Raw genomic sequence first — 18,606 nt, forward strand, 5'->3', positions numbered from 1 at the left:
CTCTACAAAAAATTAGCAGGGGGTGGTGGCACGTGCCTGTGGTCCCAGCTACTCAGGAGGCTGAGATGGGAGGATCCCCTGAGCCTGGGAGTTTGAGGCTGCAGTCAGCCGTGATCGTGCTACTGCACTCCAGCCTGGGTGACAAAGTGAGACCCTGTCTCAAAAAAAAGACGCATACTGAAACTTTTGATAAAAGCTTTGAGAAGCTTTCAGTACATTAAAAAGAAATATCAACTGTGTAGTTGGTTAAATAGTTTTGGAGCTCATGGACAAGGTCGGGGCTGGAGATTCAAATTTAAGTCTTCTGGGTATTTATTGTCATTAAAACAAGGACATGAGGCTAGGCACAACGGCTCACACCTGTAATCCCAGTGCTTTGGGAGGCCATGGTGGGAGGATCACTTGAGGCCAGGACTTTGAGACCGGCCTGGGCGACATAAATGAGATCACCAGAGAAGATCAGGTAAGATGAGTAGCCCTTGGACTGAGCTGTAAGGAACTCTGCAGCAAGGGCTGGGGTAAAGAGTGATCCGGCAGAGGATGCTGAGAAATAGTGGGGAAAAATCAAGAAAGCATGGTTGATGAAGGCCTAGGGAAGAGAGTACTCAAAGACGAGGGAATGGTCAACACTGTAGAATGCTGCTGAGAGATCAAGCTAGATTTGGACTCTAAGTATACATGGGACCAAGCCACAAAATGATCATCAATGACTTTGGCCATAGCTGTTTCAGCAGAGTGATGAGGGTAGAAGCCAAGTTTGGGGTTGAGGAGCCAGTGAGAGGTAAGGGAATGGAGACACAAGTATAGACAATTCTCAAGAAGTTTCTGATAAAGGCAGGAGAGAGAAAGAGCATCACGTTTGTGAGAACATGACTGAATCCACAGAAAAGCAGCAAAGAAGGCTTTGCAAACTGGTAGTTATTACTGCCTTTTGACAGATGAGGAAACGGAGGTACAGGAAAGTTAAATCTCCCTCTCAACTAGGATGTGAGAGAGACCAGATTTGAACCTACATCTGTTCAGGGCAACAAAAAGGAAAACTCAGTACAGAACATTCTGGTAGCTCAAGGATACATGCAGTCAGCCCCCTGGCTCTGGAGTTTGAGGTGTCACTAATGTTCTGTGCACTCTGCTAACCCACACATTTGTTTTCAGGGAGGGTTCAGAGGCCATGCTGAGGATGAACATGCCCACTAACTCTCGTCTTTTCTTCTTACAGCTCTTCATCATTTTGATCTTGTCCTTCCTCCAAAGACGAGAGCATCGTAGACAGAGAGATGATACCTCTTACCTGCTGGGAAACCGCTTTGGCATTATCATGTGAGTTGAGTCAACCCCTACAGCTTGGGGTACCCTGTGGTTGGAGCCAATGCCAATTATGAAGTCAGATAGCTACCAGGACCTCTTCTCCACCTCTACCCCACTGTGCACAGCCCTGCCTCTCCACGCCCCAACCCAACCAAAGCTCTCGGAGTTCAGAATTAGTTTCCAAGCCATTGCAGCTATCAGCACCCAGGGCTGCTCAAATATGGGCTTAAATCATCTCACAGAGACTCAGCCTACTATAGAAAAGACCTTCCCACACTTGAGACTGGCTACCTCAGGAGGCGGGAGGGAGAGAGAGCTCCCTGTGACTAGAGACAGCAAAGCTTCTTGTTAGGGTGGCACCATGGGTCATGCACCAGGAGAGCTTTCAGAGCTTTTCTAGCTCTCTCATTTTGAGTCTCTGCAGCTCATATCACTTTCTTCCTTGAGTTCTGATTGTTCGTATCTCTGTTTCATCACTTCTTGTCATCATCTTCATCATCATGCAGTTAACATTTATTGCACACCATCTGTGACCCAAGCACTGAAACATTTGATTTGCCTACATTATTCTAACAAATCCTCTTGCCAATCTAGCATGGTAGAAGTTGTTATCCTCATGCAAGGAATGAGAAAACTCAAGCTCAGAGAGGTTAAGTGACCTACCCACGGCCACGTAGCTAACAAGTGGCAAGAGCTTTAGCCCAGATCAGCCTTATATTCTTTTGAATCCCTCTAGTGTTATAACTTGAGTAGGCTCAAGCTGTGGACGTGCTGAGGTCTCAGCCAAGGGCTCTGGAGAAGAGAGAGAAAGCACAGATGTCAGAACTGAGGCAAGGGGTGACCTGAGCTGCAGGTGAAAGATTCATTCTGGATACCACCCATTGGGGCAGTGCACACTTTACAAGCTGCCAGGTCTGAGACCCATGGGTTGAGGCATAGAAAGAGACTGAACTGGTGGATAAAGACCTTCAGTTCTGCCCTAGGCATTTAACATGTAGGGGCTGGCACAGGACTTTATAAAAAGTAGGAGGTCTATAGCAGTTACATTCAACTACTTTGAATTACATTGATAATGACACAATTGACTTGCTCCCTGGCTACTTTCCCACCTAAACCCCTGCTTGTCTGATAATTTTGGCTCACTATCTTCTCTGAGCAATAACCCCTCACATGTGTGTGGCACTCTGCAGGTGATAGAGCAGTTCATCATTTGCTGTCCACAATGACTGTGATAGGGGCAGAGTAGAGTATTCTATCTCTGTTTTAAAGATGAGGAAACTGAGTCTCACATAGCTCTTAAGTACTATGGCTGGGATCTTGATTACAATTCGATTCAATTAAACAAAATGCATGTCCACAAACCTGCACTAAGTGCCTACTCTTTCCAAGGTCTAGTACTAGGTCCCCACCCCAAAGGGGTTTATAGTTTACTAAACAAATGGAGAGCCACGGTTATAGGGAAGCAGAAATTCTAAGTCAGAGAGGAAATAATATGACAGACATAGACCCTGTCTCAGAAGGGTCTGGTGTGGTGGCGCCTACCTGTAGTCCCAGGTACTTGGGAGGCTAAGGTGGGAGGATCGCTTGAGCTCAGGAGGTTGAGGCTGCAGTGAGCCAAAATTATACCATTATACTCCAGCCTGGGTGACAGAGGTATGCTGAACAGGGACATGAACTTAATGCTGAGGGGACACAGATGGGGTAGCCTCACTGGTGGTGGGTGAACAGGGAGGTTTCCTGGAAGGTGTGCTCCTTCTGCTGAGCCTCAAAGGTGAAGGTGAATGAGCCAATGAGACTCCCTGCCTGCAGTGCCTGGCTTTCCTTTCCCTCCTGAGTTTTCATTAAGGCCCATTTAAATGGCCCTTTTCATTCAAAGAGACCTTTTCCTTCCCCCAAATGCAACTGTTTCCTCTGACCTTTACAAAGCTGTCTTGGTTAGAAGAAACAAATATTCACTCAAGCTTGTTTACATTAAAGGAAAAGAAAGGATTTTTAAATTTTTTTATTATTTATTTATTTATTTATTTTTGAGACGGGGTCTAGCTCTGTCAGCCAGGTTGGAGTATAATGACATAATTTTGGCTCACTGCAGCCTCCAACCTCTTGGGCCCAGGTCATCCTCCCAGCTTAGCCTCCTGAGTACCTGGGACTACAGGTGGGCACCACAACACCTGGCTAATTTTTGTGTTTTGTAGAAACAGGGTTTCTTGTTGTTTCGTGTTGCCCAGTCTGGTCTCAAGCTCCTGGGTTCAAGCAATTCACCTATCTTGGCCTTCCAAAGTGCTGGGATTACAGATGTGAGCCACTGCACCTGGTGACAAAGGATTCCTTTTTTTCTTTTCTTTTTTTTTTTTTTTTTTTTTTACGAAGTTAGAGGTCTCACATAAACCAACAGAACAGGCCTCATGGGAACTGGATCTCTTGAGATAGGAATCTGTGGGAGACTGATTTTGTCTCTCTCTTTCTGCCCCTCTGTGTCACTGGTGCCTCCTCAGCATCATTCTGCCATTTTCCCCTCTGACTTAGAATCTCTGCTTCCCTGTAACCTTGGCTCTCCTCTGGCATTGACTGTGATCCCAACTTTTTATGACTTTCCAGACAAGTACTTTAACAGCTAACTTGTTCGTGTCCTTAGGGTCACAGATTCAAAATATAAGATCAGATATCTGATCAGCCCATCCAAAGACAGGCCCATAGTCTAGTCAACTGTGGCTAGGAAGGCATGATTATGTAGGGGAGGCAAAATTATCTCTCTTATTTTTTTCAGCTGGGCCTGATAATTAAATTGACATAAGACAATAGGAGAAAAGTATACACATTTATTTAATGTAAGTTTTATGTGACACAGGAGCACTTATGGTGAAGACCCAAACGTACAGTTAGAGTGAAATATGTACACATGGAATTAGACAAAGAATAGTTAAGTTGTGAAAAAGTAACTAAGTTGTGCGGGGAGACTAGAAGACAAGAGTTATTTAAATAAAGTCTGTACCAAATTCTCTTGGCCTCAACTTCCTGTCCCTGATGATAATAATGTTATTTCTGTATAGGGAGAGCATTTTTTGCATAGAAATTTCATCTCCTGTTTTTAAGAAATAGCATGAGGGTCAAAGTGATCTTCTTGTACCTGCTGTTTTTTAAATGTCTTTAACTCAAAATAACTGATATGCCAGAGTGACATATTTTAGGGTGCCTATTATTTACTTCTTCAAGCACAGACATAGCAAACAATACCTAGACCCTCATCGGGGATATTAGAAGGAAGAATTCTCACAGAATGTGGCTGTACGAGGGCAGGCTTCCCCAAATCTCTCAGACATACATCTTGTTTTGGTCCTTGAGTCATTCTGTCTGTGTCTCTTATAGATGAAACTCATCCCATTTTGCTTTCAAGGCTTCTGGTGTCCTTGCTTGTATCTCCTGCTCGTCTTGGAGCTCCTCCAGAGCAAGAGTTTTGTCCTCCTTACTTCAGTACCCTGAACTCATGCTTACCCCTAGGCCTGGCACAGTGGGCCCCATGAAATGTCAGTTGCGATGAGCAGCTGACTATTCAATAATCCCTCCTCAGGGTGGGATTGCTACTTTGGCGATGATCTGTGGGAATGTCTCAGAGCCACCTTCTGACCTTACAAACTGTTTCTGTTGTTTGCAGGCCTCTGGACTTCGTGGGCACTTTCAGTAACCGATGGTCCTATGGAATCGCCTTTGGGGCCACAGCTAATAAGGTCATGTTTTTGTTCTCAGAAGGCTACCAGCCCCTGCAGATCCCGCAGTGGGCCCAAGGTACTAGGGCTGCCTCATACCTGCTGGAAACTACATCATGGAAATTCTTGCTCTCAGAGACCACATGGCCCACGCTTTCTGGGATTAGGGGATAAACTCTGTGAATGGTCATGTTCTTGCCAGCGTGTTACTTGCCCAAGGTCAACACCTAGCCCAGAAATCTTCAAAGCTTCTTTGTGGGGCTTTCCCCCAGTTATATTCAGAGGTCCTTTAGATATGATGTATCAAGTCTTAGGAAGTATGTTCTTCCTCACCTACCTGCCAAAAGCTCTCCTGTGTCATAACGATGGCTGCCTTCTTTGCACCAGTACCATACTGTCTTCATTATTATAGATTTATAATAAGTCTTGAAATCAGGTGGTATTAGTTCTTCAGATACATTTTTATTTCAAAGTTGTTTTTGTTATTCTAGATTCTTTGCATTTCTACATGAATTTTAGAATAAATTTGTCAATTTATACAAATAATGCTGAAATTGGGATTACATCATTTGCACATCTTTAGATCCGTTTTGGGAAAACTTATTTTAACAATCATGAGTCTTCTGACCCATAAACACAATATATATCGCCTTTTATTTAGAGTTCATTACTTTCTCTCAGCAATGTTTTGTAGTTTTCAGTGAATAGATCTTGCACATCTTCTGTCAGATTTATATCTGTTTTATATTTTTTATTGTTCATTGCTAATATATAGAAATTGATTTTTGTATGTTGATCTTATATTCTACAACCTTGCTAAACTTACTTAGTAGTTCCAGTAGCTTTTTCTGTAGATTGTATAGTATTTCGTACATACTACATCATATTATCTGTGAGTAAAGGCAGTAGTTTTATTCATTCTTTTCCAATATAGAGGTCTTTTATTTTATTGTTATTGTTTTTCTTAATTGCAGAGGGTGAAATTTCCAGTACAATGCTCAGTACAAGTGATCTGACCAAGCATCCTTCTCTTGTTCCTCATATTAGTGAGAAAGCTTGTTTTCTAAAAAACACTGATTTTGAACAATTATATTACTATGTGTCTAATTTTCTTGATGTTTCTCTTGATTGGGGTTTGTTGATCTCTACATTTTGATTTTCCTCAAATTTAGAAAAATTTTGGGCATGGTGAGGCGGCTCCTGGCTATAATCCCAGCACTTTGGGAGGCTGAGGCAGGAGGATTCTTGAGCCCAGAGTTTTGGGACCAGCCTGGGCAACATAGTGAGATCTCATCTCTACAATAATAAAAATAAAATTAGCTGGGCATGGTGGCACATGCCTGTATTCCCCGCTACTTGGAAAGCTGAGGCAGGAGGAGCACCTGAGCCTGGATTGTCAAAGCTGCAGTGAGCCATGATTGTGCCACTGCATTCCAGCCTGGGCTATAGAGCAAGACCCTGTAGGAAGGAAGGAAGGCCAGTCTGAGTGGCCTTCCTTCTGTAATCCCAGCACTTTGAGAGGCTGAGGTGGGTGGGTCACTTGAGGTCAGGAGTTCAAGACCAGCATGACCAACATGGTGAAATGCCGTCTCTACTAAAAATACAAAAAAATTAGCCAGCTGTGGTGGCATGCACCTGTAGTTCCAGCTTCTTGGGAGGCTGAGGCAGGAGAATCACTTGAACCCAGGAGGCAGAGTTTGCAGTGAGCCCAGAGTTCACCACTGCTCTCCAGCCTGAGTGACAGAGCAAGTCTGTGTCTCAAAAAAAAAAAAAAAAAAAAAGGAAGGAGGGAAGGAAGGAGGGAAGGAAGGAAGGAAGGAAGGAGGGAAGGAGGGAAGGAAGTAGAAAGAAAAAGAGAGACAGAGAAAGAAAAGAAAAGAAAAGAAGGGAGGAGAAATTTTGGCCATTATTTCTTTAAATATTTTTTCTCTCTTTTCCCTCCTTGAGGACTACAATTTTAGGGCATTGGAGTTGTTGCATAATTGATGCTCTGTTCCTTTAAAAAATTGTAGTAAAATATATATAACATAAATTTTTGATTTCAATCATTTTTAAATATACAACCCAGTGGCATTAATTACATTCACAATTTTGTGCAACCATTCCAAATATCTATTTTCAAAACCTTTCATCACTCCAAACATTATTAAGCAATAACTCCTCTTTCCTCCTCTCCTCAGACCCTGGTGTAGTAGTACATTCTCATGCTGCTATAAAGAAATACCTGAGACTGGGTAATTTGTAAAGGAAAGAGGTTTAATTGACTCACAGTTCTGCAGGGCTGAGGAAGCCTCAGGAAACTTACAATCATGGCAGAAGGTGAAGCAAACAGCAAACATGTCCTTCTTCACATGGTGGCAGGAGAGAGAATGAGAGCCAAGCGAAGGGGGAAGCCCTTTATAAAACCATCAGATCTCTTGAGAACTTACTCACTATAGTGAGAATAGTATGGGGGAAAATCGCCCTCCCATGATTCAGTTACCTTCCACTGGGTTCCTCCACCACACATGGGGACTATGGGAACTACAATTCAAGATGAGATTTGGGTGGGGACACAGCCAAACCATATCACCCTGATAAGGTCTAATATACTTTCTATCTCTGTGAATTTGCCTCTTTGAGACATTTCTTTTAATATTTGTACTTTGTGTCTGGCTTTCTTTCACTTAGCATAATATTTTCAAGAATCATTCATGTTGTAGCATGGATCAGAACCTCATTCCTTTTTTCAGCTGATATACTGCATTATACTATGGCTAATAATCCATTTATCTGTTGATGAGCACTTGGGTTGTTTTCATCTTTTGGCTATTGTTAATAATGTTGTAGTGAACATTGGTACACAGGTATCTGTGTCCCCATTTTAAATTCTTTTGGTTATATACCTGAGAATGGAATTGCTGGGTCACTTGCTAAGTCAAATCTATGCTTACCTTTCTGAGGAATTGGCACACTGATTTTCACCATGGCTGCACCATTTTATATTTTTGCTAGCAATGTGCAAGTGTTCCAATTTCACCACATCCTAGCCAACTCTTACTGTTTTCTCTCTCTCTCTCTCTCTGTCTCTCTCTGTGTGTGTGTGTGTGTGTGTGTGTTGATTATAACCATCCTAATAGGTGTGCATAGCATCTCATTATTGTCTTGATTCATTTCCCTAATGACTAGTGATGCTGAGCATCTTTTTATGTGCTTATTGGTCATTTGTATATCTTGTCTGGGGACTTGTCTATTCAAGTCCTGGCCATCTTTTTACTAAGTTGTTTATCTTTTTGATGTTGAGTTGTAGTTCTTTATATATTCTGTATATCAAATCCTTATCTGATATATGATTTGCAAATGCTTTCTTATTCTGTAGGTTTTCTTTTCACTTTCTTGATAATGTCCTTTAATACATAAAAGTTTTAAATTTTGAGGAAGTCCAAATTTTGCTTGTGCTTTTGATGTCATGAAGTTTTTCAGTCTGGCTGGTGAGAACAGGCACTATCCTGGCGCTGTGTGACTTGCAGACATGTTTACCTCTAATCTTTTGAAGTGGTTCTTTCCTACACAACCCTGCTGGTCAGCACTCAGCTGAAGACTCAGGGGAACCGTCTACAGATATCTGTCTCCCAGAACTCTCTGTGTAGCTCCCTCCTCTCCACTACTATCTCCTGTGAATTCTAGCTGTCTTTGTCTTCCCAGAGTCTCAGTTCTGTCTCCTCAACTCAGGCAAACTGCAGGGCTCTGCCTGGGTTTCCCCTGCCTGTACTGCATTCTGCATTAAGGTAGGGAAATTGTGGGGCTCACCTTGTTTGTTTCCTGTCCTTCAGTGATCATTGTCCTCTGCTGCCTGAAGTCCAGTGTCTTGAAAGCATTTGTTTTATATATTTTGTCTGGTTTTTGTTTCAGGGGGAAGTGTAAATATAGTGCGTGTTTTATTTTCATGTGCTCTTCATATATTCAGGATACCAATTTTCTGTTTGTTTTACTTTGGTCTTCATTTCTAAAATGATTTTTTTCTTGTATTTCTAATTTTTTTCCTGAGTTATCTAACCTGTCATCAAATCTTTCTTTTCTTTAATCACTTCCTTTTTTAGTTTTTCAAATTCTGATTTATAGATTATTTGTTCATAGATGCTATCATTTTCTTAATTTTTTTAGCTTATATTGAAATATTAGATTACAGTTTCCATCTGTCTTACAGGCCTCTTTCTGGAGTGGTTTTGTGATCTCTAGTGATATTTTTCTGCTCCTTATCCTTTTTTTAAATAATAACTTTGAATTTTTTTTTTTTTTTGAGATGGAGCGTTACTCTGTTTCCTAGGCTGGAGTGCAGTGGCATGATCTCAGCTCACTGCAACCTCTGCCTCCCAGGTTCAAGCGATTTTCCTGCCTCAGTCCCCCAATAGCTGGGACTACAGGTACCCATCAGTGCCACATTTTTAAGTGAAATAAGTTTTCTTGTAAATTCAAAAAGGAAGACTGGGTCAGACATTATTTCTTGTTTTATGGCTTTAGAGTTTCCTTTTTTGTTTTCATAATGTAACTATATCTCTGTCTTTATCTATCTATCTATCTATTTATCTATCTATCTCATTATCATTATTAGTTGTCTATCATCTACCTAATATCTATCATCCATCCATCTACTATCATCTATCTACTACATACCTATCTATCTATCTATCCATCCATCTCCTCATACTTTCTGAGTCTGCCTATCTTTTCCACCCTTGTCCACACACCTTATTTCCCAGCTACTCCTCATTTTGGATTCCACTGCCATCAATTTATGCTCAGTAAAGGGCTTTGTCCTGGGAGGGGCCTTAGGTTATTAGTATAGGAATCTCCTGGGGCTCAGACAACTGCAGCATCTTCAGATCCTACTAAGGTCTGCTTACACTTACCTATGAATCGTGGCCCTCAGCTGAATTTTCTCATTAGTATCTGCGCAAATTTTGAGTTCTTCAGCTCTTGGGCCTTCAGAACCCCTCTTGCCTTTCTTCTGCTTCCTCTTACTCAGACATTGACATCAAATGGGTCTTGTCACCTAGATTTGTTGCAGATGTTGTCTGTGAGTCTTTAGTTTTGTCTTTCTAGCTGCTCTGATTCTATGGGGAGAACTCAGGGAGATTAGAATGTTTTGCTGCTGCAACTGCTATCCTCACCACAATTATTGTTTTTGTATTGATCTTTCCCGCCAGCCCTCCAACACTCACATTCATATATGCACCGACCAGCCAATTATCTCCATCCTTTGATGTCCTTCCTTCCCTACTTCTCTCCATTGTACAGTCTCCTGCTTATGTTGCATTGCCTCCAGGAAGCCTTCCCTGATACCCCAAGTGAGGTCAGTGGCTTCATCTTTTGCGTCCTTGCAGTAGGCTGAATGCCCCTTACAGGTCATTTCATGCCACTGACTTTCCCACCTGTCTTCCCTGTTGTGTTGTCAGCATCTCAAAGCAAGAACCTTGTCCATTCCTCCTGTCCTGAGTTCCTGGCCCAGGAGTCAGCTCAGAGTAGACACTTTGAAAGTATCTAATCATCATGCCTGATTAGATTATACTGGATGCTGTTAGTCCATCTCAGAGCTAGTTAGTGGCAGGATTAATGTGACTGTTCCCTTATACGTAAAGTGTGCTGTAGTTAACAAGCAGCTTTGCACATACCATAGCCCCTCTCTCGGAGTCTGGTGCACTTGCAGTCACTATTTTTGATTGTTCATTTGTCTGTTTGTTTATGTAGTCTGTCTGCATGTATCACACTGTGAGCTTACCAAGTACAGGGACCAAGTCTCCTTCATGTCAATAGTAAGCCCAGTGCCTGGCTCCAAATAGGGACCAGGAAGGGCCTGTTGTGTGAAGGAATGAAAGGCATTCCTGCTGGCCCTAAGCTGGGGCTATTCCTGACTGGAGGTCAGCATGAGGTACCACAGCTTCCCTGGGACTCCCCTGAACCCAGTGGTAAGAGAAGCTCACAGCATCTCTGGCCCTGTCTTCCCAGCCTTTGAGCTTCTGATTGGAGGCATTGAAGTCGGCCTGTCCCACTTCCCCTTCTTTGCCTGCCTCTCGTCGGAGTTCCAGCTGGTCAGCTCCATCCTGGGCTTCTGCTACTCTCTGATCTGGTAAGATGGTCTCTGCCTGCCCCCACTCCCCCGACTTCTTGTGTGTGACTGAACTCTGGGCACAGGGCTGGAGGTAATCTGAGAGCTCCTCTTGGGGGACACCTTTGCCCAAAACTGAGGCCCAGGGAGGGCAAGAGTGACTTGTCCAAGTTCCCATTGTGGGGACTGCATTGGAGGCTTCAGAAGGCCAGGCTGGCATTCTATCTGCTTCACACAAGGCTACTTGTGATTAGAATGTTTCTAGAAGTCAGGGATTTAGGAAAACTCATTTCTTTTTTTTTTTCAAATAAATTATAATTTTATTTTATTTATTTCTATTTCAATAGCTTTTGGGGTACAAGTGGTTTTTGATTACGAGGATGAATTGTATCATGGTGAAGTCTGAGATTTTAGTGCACCCGTCAGCCTAGTAGTGGACACTATACCTGATCTGTGGCTTTTTATCCTTCTCCCTGCTCCCACCCTTCCCCCTTCTGAGTCTCCAGAGTCCCTGATACCACTCTGTATGCCTTTGCGCACCCACAGCTTAGCTCCTACTTAGAAGTAAGACGATGGTATTTGGTTTTCCATTCCGGAGGAAAACTCATTTCTGTTAGCTGCTGGGGGCCCCACTGGAAGACTCAGGAGCCCTTTTCAAGGCTTCTCATCAATACTGCCATGGCTTCTCTCGGGAGCCTTGGAGGAAGTTCCCGTGCCTTAGCTGGGCATTCAGGGCTATCACAGTCTGGCCTCTCCTTTTCCCTCCATCCCCCAACAGTGTCTAGCACACACCTCCAGCCATACAAGACTCCTACATTCCTTCATCCATCCACTTATTCATTCAACAACCATTACATCCCTACTACGAGCCAGGAAATAACTGAAGAACAAGACAGATTTGCGTGAACCAGGTGTTCTGGCCTCTTTGTCTGTGTGTCCCCATTCCCTGTGTGGGTCATGTCTAGGGATAAGTGTACACTCCTGCTTTGAGGACAATCACTCCCACCAGATGGAAGTTTCTTGACCTTCATGTAGAGCTCTGTGCCCTCAGTGCTGGGAACCAGACTTGGCACAGAGCTGGCACCAGAGAACAGTTGTTGACTGAAAATGCCTCCAACAATTCTACTCTCCAGCTGTGGAGACTCATTTCCTTGTTCCCAACTCCTTTGCTGGGCTCTTTCCCCCATCCAGCATTTTCTATGAGGCTGGGATTCTCCCACTTAGAGATGACAGGCAGGGGCCTCACAAGCAACTGACACACCAATGGCTACAATAATAAAGTTTGTAAGTGATTTGCTTTATAGAAATTTAAATGGAGGGTATCCAGGGTTAGATGTGGCATAATACCATCTCATCAGCCTCTGACAGACATTTGCCCAGGAGAGAACAGGGTGGTGGGAATCGCTCAGCAGCTTGGGCACCATGGGAGTACGGCCCAAGCTGGAATAGAACCAGGAATGTATGTGGGGGCGGGAGTGGGGTAAAGCGTCAAGGCTCATGACTTTGGAGCAGTCTACAAACAGATCACATAGAGGCAGGAAGAGCCTTGGCCATGGAGTCAGGAGACCTGGGTCTGCCCATGCCCGTGTGTGACTTTGGATAAATCCCTTGCCAACCCTGGACTTCCAGGTCCCACCTGAATGATGAGGGAAGGGAGGATAAACTCTCTAAGGGCCTCCTGCTCTGTGATCACGGATTCCAAGACTATGTCCTCCATGAGGGCAGGTGAATGAATGAATTTAGTGTGCACCTACTTTAGCACAAGCAGGGTGGCTGATCGGGGAGAGATGTCCGTGGAGGCCTGGGCATTAGCTCTCCCAAGGGGGACAGGTAGGTGTGGGTAGGTGGGATCTGAGCCATTTTCATAGGGGCTGCTCCTGGGGCTGTGCTGGGAGGGAACCCTAGGACCCCCAACTCTGTTTCTGTTCTGCAGGTTTGCTGTCACTGTTCTTCAAGTTTCACAGTGTCCCCATGGGCAGGTGAGTCTCCGTTGGCCTTTTTTGGGGTTTTCAGTCCTATCACCATGGTCAACTTGCTGTGTGATCTTGAACAAGCCTCTGTCACTTCTGGGGCTCCACTTCCTCATTTGCATAAAAAGGTAGTTGTTGTTCATGATGCTTCCATTTGTAGAGCACCCCATGTTCATCAAGGTGTGCATTCACAGACAGGTGTTTTCTCCTTTACTCCTCACAGCAGCCCTGCAAGGGTGGGAAGTTCATCAAACCTAGTTCACAGGTGAGGAACTAGTATATTAAGTGAGGCTCAAGTACATTAAGTCACTCATAGGAAGCAGTGGAATTGGGTATTGAGGCCAGGTCTGGCTGACTCCAAAGTCCATTTCTTTTCACTCTCTACAGCTCCAGTCTCTTTTTCTATAAAATGGAAGACTTGGACCAGATGAGCCCCTTCCAACTTTGCCATGCATTGTCCTCAGAGTTGGTGGGAACTGGTTCATCTCCTTATCCCTGGACCCCGGAAAAGGAGCGAGTTGAAAGAGGGATGTCACAGTGCACCTAGAAAGGCTACCAGGCAGGTTGTGGGGAGCCCACGAAAGCCACCTGGGCCAGGAGTGCATATATGCAGACCTTTATGTTTGGTATGACCTCAATTTATAGTACATATAGATATATAGATGAAAGACATAGAAATGTTGACAGTGGTCATATCTAACCATAAGCATATGTTGGAGAGGAGGATCAAGGAAAGACATGAGCCCTGCATCTCAGCATATCTCCATCCTGTACTTTAACATCACAACGTCAAACCCCAGTTTCCCATGGGAGGAAATATGACTCTGGAAATGTAAGAAACATGAAACCAACCAGTAAAGTGTAAGAGATAAGTCACAACATTACTTGTTTTGAGACAGTGGAAAACCATCTTTTTCACCAAAATAAAACTAAAAACACAGAAATCCGATAAGTACCATCTTGAGAGAACTGTTACTCTTTCCCTCAGCTTGTGTTGCTCTCAGCCTTATGGCAATTATGGGTTATTTCTTCTTCTCTACCTCCATCCTTCCATTTCTTCCTCTCTTTGTTTCTCCTTCTCCCTCTCAGTCCCTCTCCCTTTCCGTCTCCTCCTCCCATCTACCTACCCACCTCTGGTTCTCTCACTCATATATTTTCCAAAAGGAGTACTCATTAATAGCTTCCTAATAAGGAAAAAATACCTTGAAAGCTAGTTTTGTTTTGAGACAGGGTCTTGCTCTGTCACCCAGACTGGAAAGCTAGCTTTATAAAATAAAATGGGGGTGCCAAGACTTGAATCCAGGGTTGCTGTGCTCCAAGTTCACTGCCCATTCTGATAACGGGGGTTTTGGGGATCAGGGATTGGCCACTGACTCACAAGCCTGAGAGAGGGGGCCTTGCTGGAGCAAGCTGGGGCAGGCAGAGTCCTGCAGCTTCAGCAGGTGGCTCGGCCCCATCTGCCTGGAGCCACATTGCGGTCTGCTTCTGTTGCAGTTTGTGGGGAAGTATGAGACCCTCATGTTTTACTGGCCCTCGCTGCTGTGCCTCGCCTTCCTGCTGGGCCGCTTCCTGCATATGTTTGTCAAGGCTCTGAGGGTGCACCTCGGCTGGGAGTTCCAGGTGGTGAGTACTAAGTATGAGCACTGCATGTACTGATGGGTTTAATCCCTACAACAGCCAGAGAGGCAGGTACTGTTACTACACCTCATATTCTGAATTCAGAAACTTGGATGCAGACAGGTGAGTTGAGTTGCCTGAGGTCACCCAGCTGTGAACCCTGAAAATCTGAGACAGGTCTCAGTTAATTTAGAAAGTTTATTTTGTCAAAGTTGAAGACACGTGCCTGTGACACAGCCTCATGAGGTCCTGACAACATGTGCTCAGTATGGTCAGAGCACAGTTTGGTTTTATACATTTTAGGGAGACATGAGACATCAATCAACATATGTAAGATGAACGTTGGTTCAGTCTGGAAAGGTGGGACAACTGGAAGAGGCTTCCAGGTCATAGGTAGATGAGACAAATGGTTACATTCTTTTGAGTTTCTGATTAACCCTTCCGAAGGAGTCGATCAGATATGCATTTGTCTCAGTGAGCAGAGGGGTGGCTTTGAATAGAATGGAAGGCAGATTTGCCCTAAGCAGTTCCCAGTTTGACTTTTCCCTTTAGCTTAGTAATTTTGGGGGCCCAAGATATTTTCCTTTCACATGGCTAACCTGTGGCAGAGCCAGAGGTGGAATCTAGACAGTTCAGTTGTGGAGGCTCTTCCTTAACCACTGTCAAATACAACTTCTTTGACAGGGGGCAAATTCAACAGTGGGGTGTAGGGGATAGGAAAAGACCTATCTTGACCACAGCATGGCTAAATCCAAAAAAGCAACTCCTACCCCAAATCCTGCCCTCTGTGGCCATTGCCCCGCCTTAACAAGATCAAAACCCTAACAAGAATTTGTGAGCCAAAGTGTAAGCCTGTCTGCTGTCTTACAGGAAGAAAAGTCTGTCCTGGAAACGCACCAGGCAGAGCACGTCAAGCAGCTCCTGAGGACACCCCGCCCTCAGTAAGCCACAGTTCTGTTCATTCGCCTGCAAGTTTGCACCCACTCTGATGAGCCCTGATGATGCAGCAGAGCTTGGGATGGCCAGAAAGGCACTATAGTGGTCAAGACTCTCATTTGCTAAAAACAGAAACCCCACTCAAACCGGATTAAAGCAAGAAAGGAAATTAATGGGCTCCCATCACTAAAATGTCTAGAGGTAGTCAGTTTCAGGCAAGCTGGATCCAGAGGCTTAATTGATATCATCAGAACTAGGTCTCTCTCCCTCAATCTCCCCTCAGCTCTGCTTTTATGTGTGGGCCTCACAGTTAGGTGGGATTCCTCCACATGGTGGCGCCCAGACTCTCTAAATTTATACCCTCCTGGTTTAAGCCCAGAAGACGAATGCTCCTTTCCAGTTATTCAAACAAAAGTCCCACAAATGTGTTTCACTGGATCAAATTGGATCACACGCCACTCCAGAACCACTTACTGTGGCAGTGATTGAAGTGCACTGATTGGCTAAGCCTGAGTCACATGTCCCTCCCCTTCCCCCTGAGCCAGGAAGTGGGATCAGCATTGCTTACCCGCTAAGATCCAGGGTCAGAGAGTGGTGGTTCCCCAAATTAAAACTGAAGTGTTAGGCCAGGCATGGCGACTCATGCCTGTAATCCCGCCCCCGGTTCCCCAAATTAAAACTGAGGTGTTAGGCCGGGCATGGCGACTCATGACTGTAATCCCAGTACTTTGGGAGGCTGAGGCAGGAGAATCACTTGAGCTCACGAGTTCAAGACCAGCCTGGGCAACATGGTGAGACCCCGTCTCTACAAAAAATGAACAGTTTAGTCGGGTGTGGTGGTGCACATCTGTGGTCCCAGCTACCTGAGAGGCTGAGGTGGGAGGATCACTTGAGTTGAGAGGTCGAGGCTGCTTAAGCAGTGACCATGCTACTGCACTCCAGCTTGGGCAACAGAGTGAAACCATGTATCAAAACAAAAACAAAAGAAACAAACAAAACAAAACTGAGGTGCTGTTACCAGTAGATGAGGATATAGATGTTGCCAGGCAAAAGTACCAGATCTCAGAATCGTATAAGCCACCACCACATCTGCTCCTTTCACTATGCATGTGGGCATATGCCCCAGTGAAAGGACATGTCTGGTCCATGGTCACACAGTAGCAAAGCTAGTAATTTGGTTAGAACTCAGTTTGGCTACATGTAGTAGAAAATCCAAAACAATAGTGACACAACCAAGAGAAAGATGTATTATTTTCTCTTATAAAATAACTCTGAAGGTGAGCAGTCCATCCTGACCCTGGATCAGTTCACCAATCACCTGTCTTTCTGTTCTAGCATCATGTATATGCTTTCTATCCTCAATGCTGTCTCATGGTCCAATGTGGCTGCTGGAGCTCCAGCTTGGACCAGCCACCACATCTGCATTTCAGGCAGCAGGCAAGGCAAGGCAAGGCAAAGAAGCTTTCCCAGCTGTGTTAGTTCCATCTGAGCAGCCTCTCCAAAGTTCCATACGACACTTGTGGTCACGTGTCATTGGCCTGGATTTAGTCTGGTCACTCTTAGCTGCAAGACAGGTTGGGAACTTTAACCTTTTAGGTTGGTGATTTTCTGCCCAAAATAAAATCCAGTTTTTGTCCTTAAGAATAAGGGGAGAATGAAAACCATGGAAGCTAACAGTGGTCTCTTTCTATAATATAATCTAAGATAAAAAGAAGGTGGGGTTATTTTCAGATGAATCAGGCATTTGTTTTCCTACCAGCCTCTCATCTCTTGATATTTATTTCTCATCCACAGAGAGAAAAAAAAGTCTTGGTTCCAAACCAGGATATATGAGTGGGATCCCTGCTTTCAATTTCCAAGCAGAATGATTGGAACCATTGTGTTGGCATTCATTTGCCTGTATCTTGTAAGTAGCTCTAAGGAAACCTTTTTATATTTTATAAATGGGGCAGGGTTGGGGCTAGGGTTATGGAGTATTTGAGGTAAGCAGCATGTTCCTAAAGAGCTGGGTCAAAATTGAATCTTGGTAAATCAAAGAAGTACAGTGCTTCAAACCCACCATTTTGATTCCAAGGACACTTTTACCCACATGGTGAATATGACTAGTAAAAATAATCTACAAAAAAAGACTCATAATGGTTAAAATGCCACATGGTGAAATTTATTATCAGCTAAAACCTGATAGAAGAAGAATATATTTAAGAATATTTCGATACGCAAACTTTGAGCCAGGAAAGTTTACTTGGTAGAAATAGTGATCCCTAAAGAAAACTTAACAATAGTAGAATCTGTGATCAATAAATTCTTCCGTGAGCAAAAATCAAATCATTTAAATGTAAAATAATTGATTCTGATCAAAATAATTTCAATTTTTTCAATAATTGAATTTAAAATTATTGAACTTATAAATTAATAATTGAATTCATTTTAATTTAAAAATAAAAGCAGATAACTAGAATTGGTTTACTATACTATATTTTTAAGCGGATTAAGCATTCTTTTTTAAGTTTGCTTTCTCAACAAGACATTTTAAGTGCTGGCATAATTCTGACTTCAATGTTTTATTAAGCATAGAATCAAAACATTTTGTGTGGTCAAAATTATCTAAGATAAACTGGCTGAGTCAAAAGTAGGGTCAAAATGGATGCATAAAAATGGCAAGGCTAAATTGTCTCCTGTTCATTTTAAACGTAGTAGGAGAATACCTATTAAAGTAAATCCTGTGATTAAGATTTTAGGTGAGTGTATTAGGTAGGTTATGCTGAAGTACCAGATAACCTCCTAAATTCCTGTGGCTTAACAGTATATGTTTTTTACCTCCACCAGAGTGGTGAGTTGTGTGTTCAGGTAGGGGAAGCTGTAGTCCTCTGTGCGGTCATTCAGGAACCCAGAATTCTTCCATCATGTGCCTTCACCATCCTAGAGGACCTCATCACAATCTGCACATAGTCAACAAAAGGGGGCAAAGCAAGGAGAGGTGCTTGTG

General features: G+C 43.6%; 1 protein-coding gene across 3 annotated transcripts in view; it reads left to right on the forward strand.

Moving 5' to 3' along the window:
* The window catches only part of LOC103219166 (stimulated by retinoic acid gene 6 protein-like), a 67,062-nt gene that overhangs the window by 30,436 nt on the left and 18,020 nt on the right, over positions 1–18,606 (forward strand). For all 3 annotated transcript variants that reach the window (XM_073021788.1, XM_073021789.1, XM_073021790.1), the window contains 7 exons: positions 1,220–1,320; positions 4,961–5,091; positions 10,998–11,118; positions 13,031–13,076; positions 14,562–14,690; positions 15,555–15,625; positions 17,415–17,526. In XM_073021788.1, the coding sequence (XP_072877889.1) occupies positions 1,220–1,320; positions 4,961–5,091; positions 10,998–11,118; positions 13,031–13,076; positions 14,562–14,690; positions 15,555–15,625; positions 17,415–17,526 (711 nt within the window). The remainder of the gene's footprint in view (positions 1–1,219; positions 1,321–4,960; positions 5,092–10,997; positions 11,119–13,030; positions 13,077–14,561; positions 14,691–15,554; positions 15,626–17,414; positions 17,527–18,606) is intronic.

This window comes from Chlorocebus sabaeus, chromosome 12 (genome assembly GCF_047675955.1).
Source record: "Chlorocebus sabaeus isolate Y175 chromosome 12, mChlSab1.0.hap1, whole genome shotgun sequence".
NCBI classification, from domain to species: domain Eukaryota; kingdom Metazoa; phylum Chordata; class Mammalia; order Primates; family Cercopithecidae; genus Chlorocebus; species Chlorocebus sabaeus.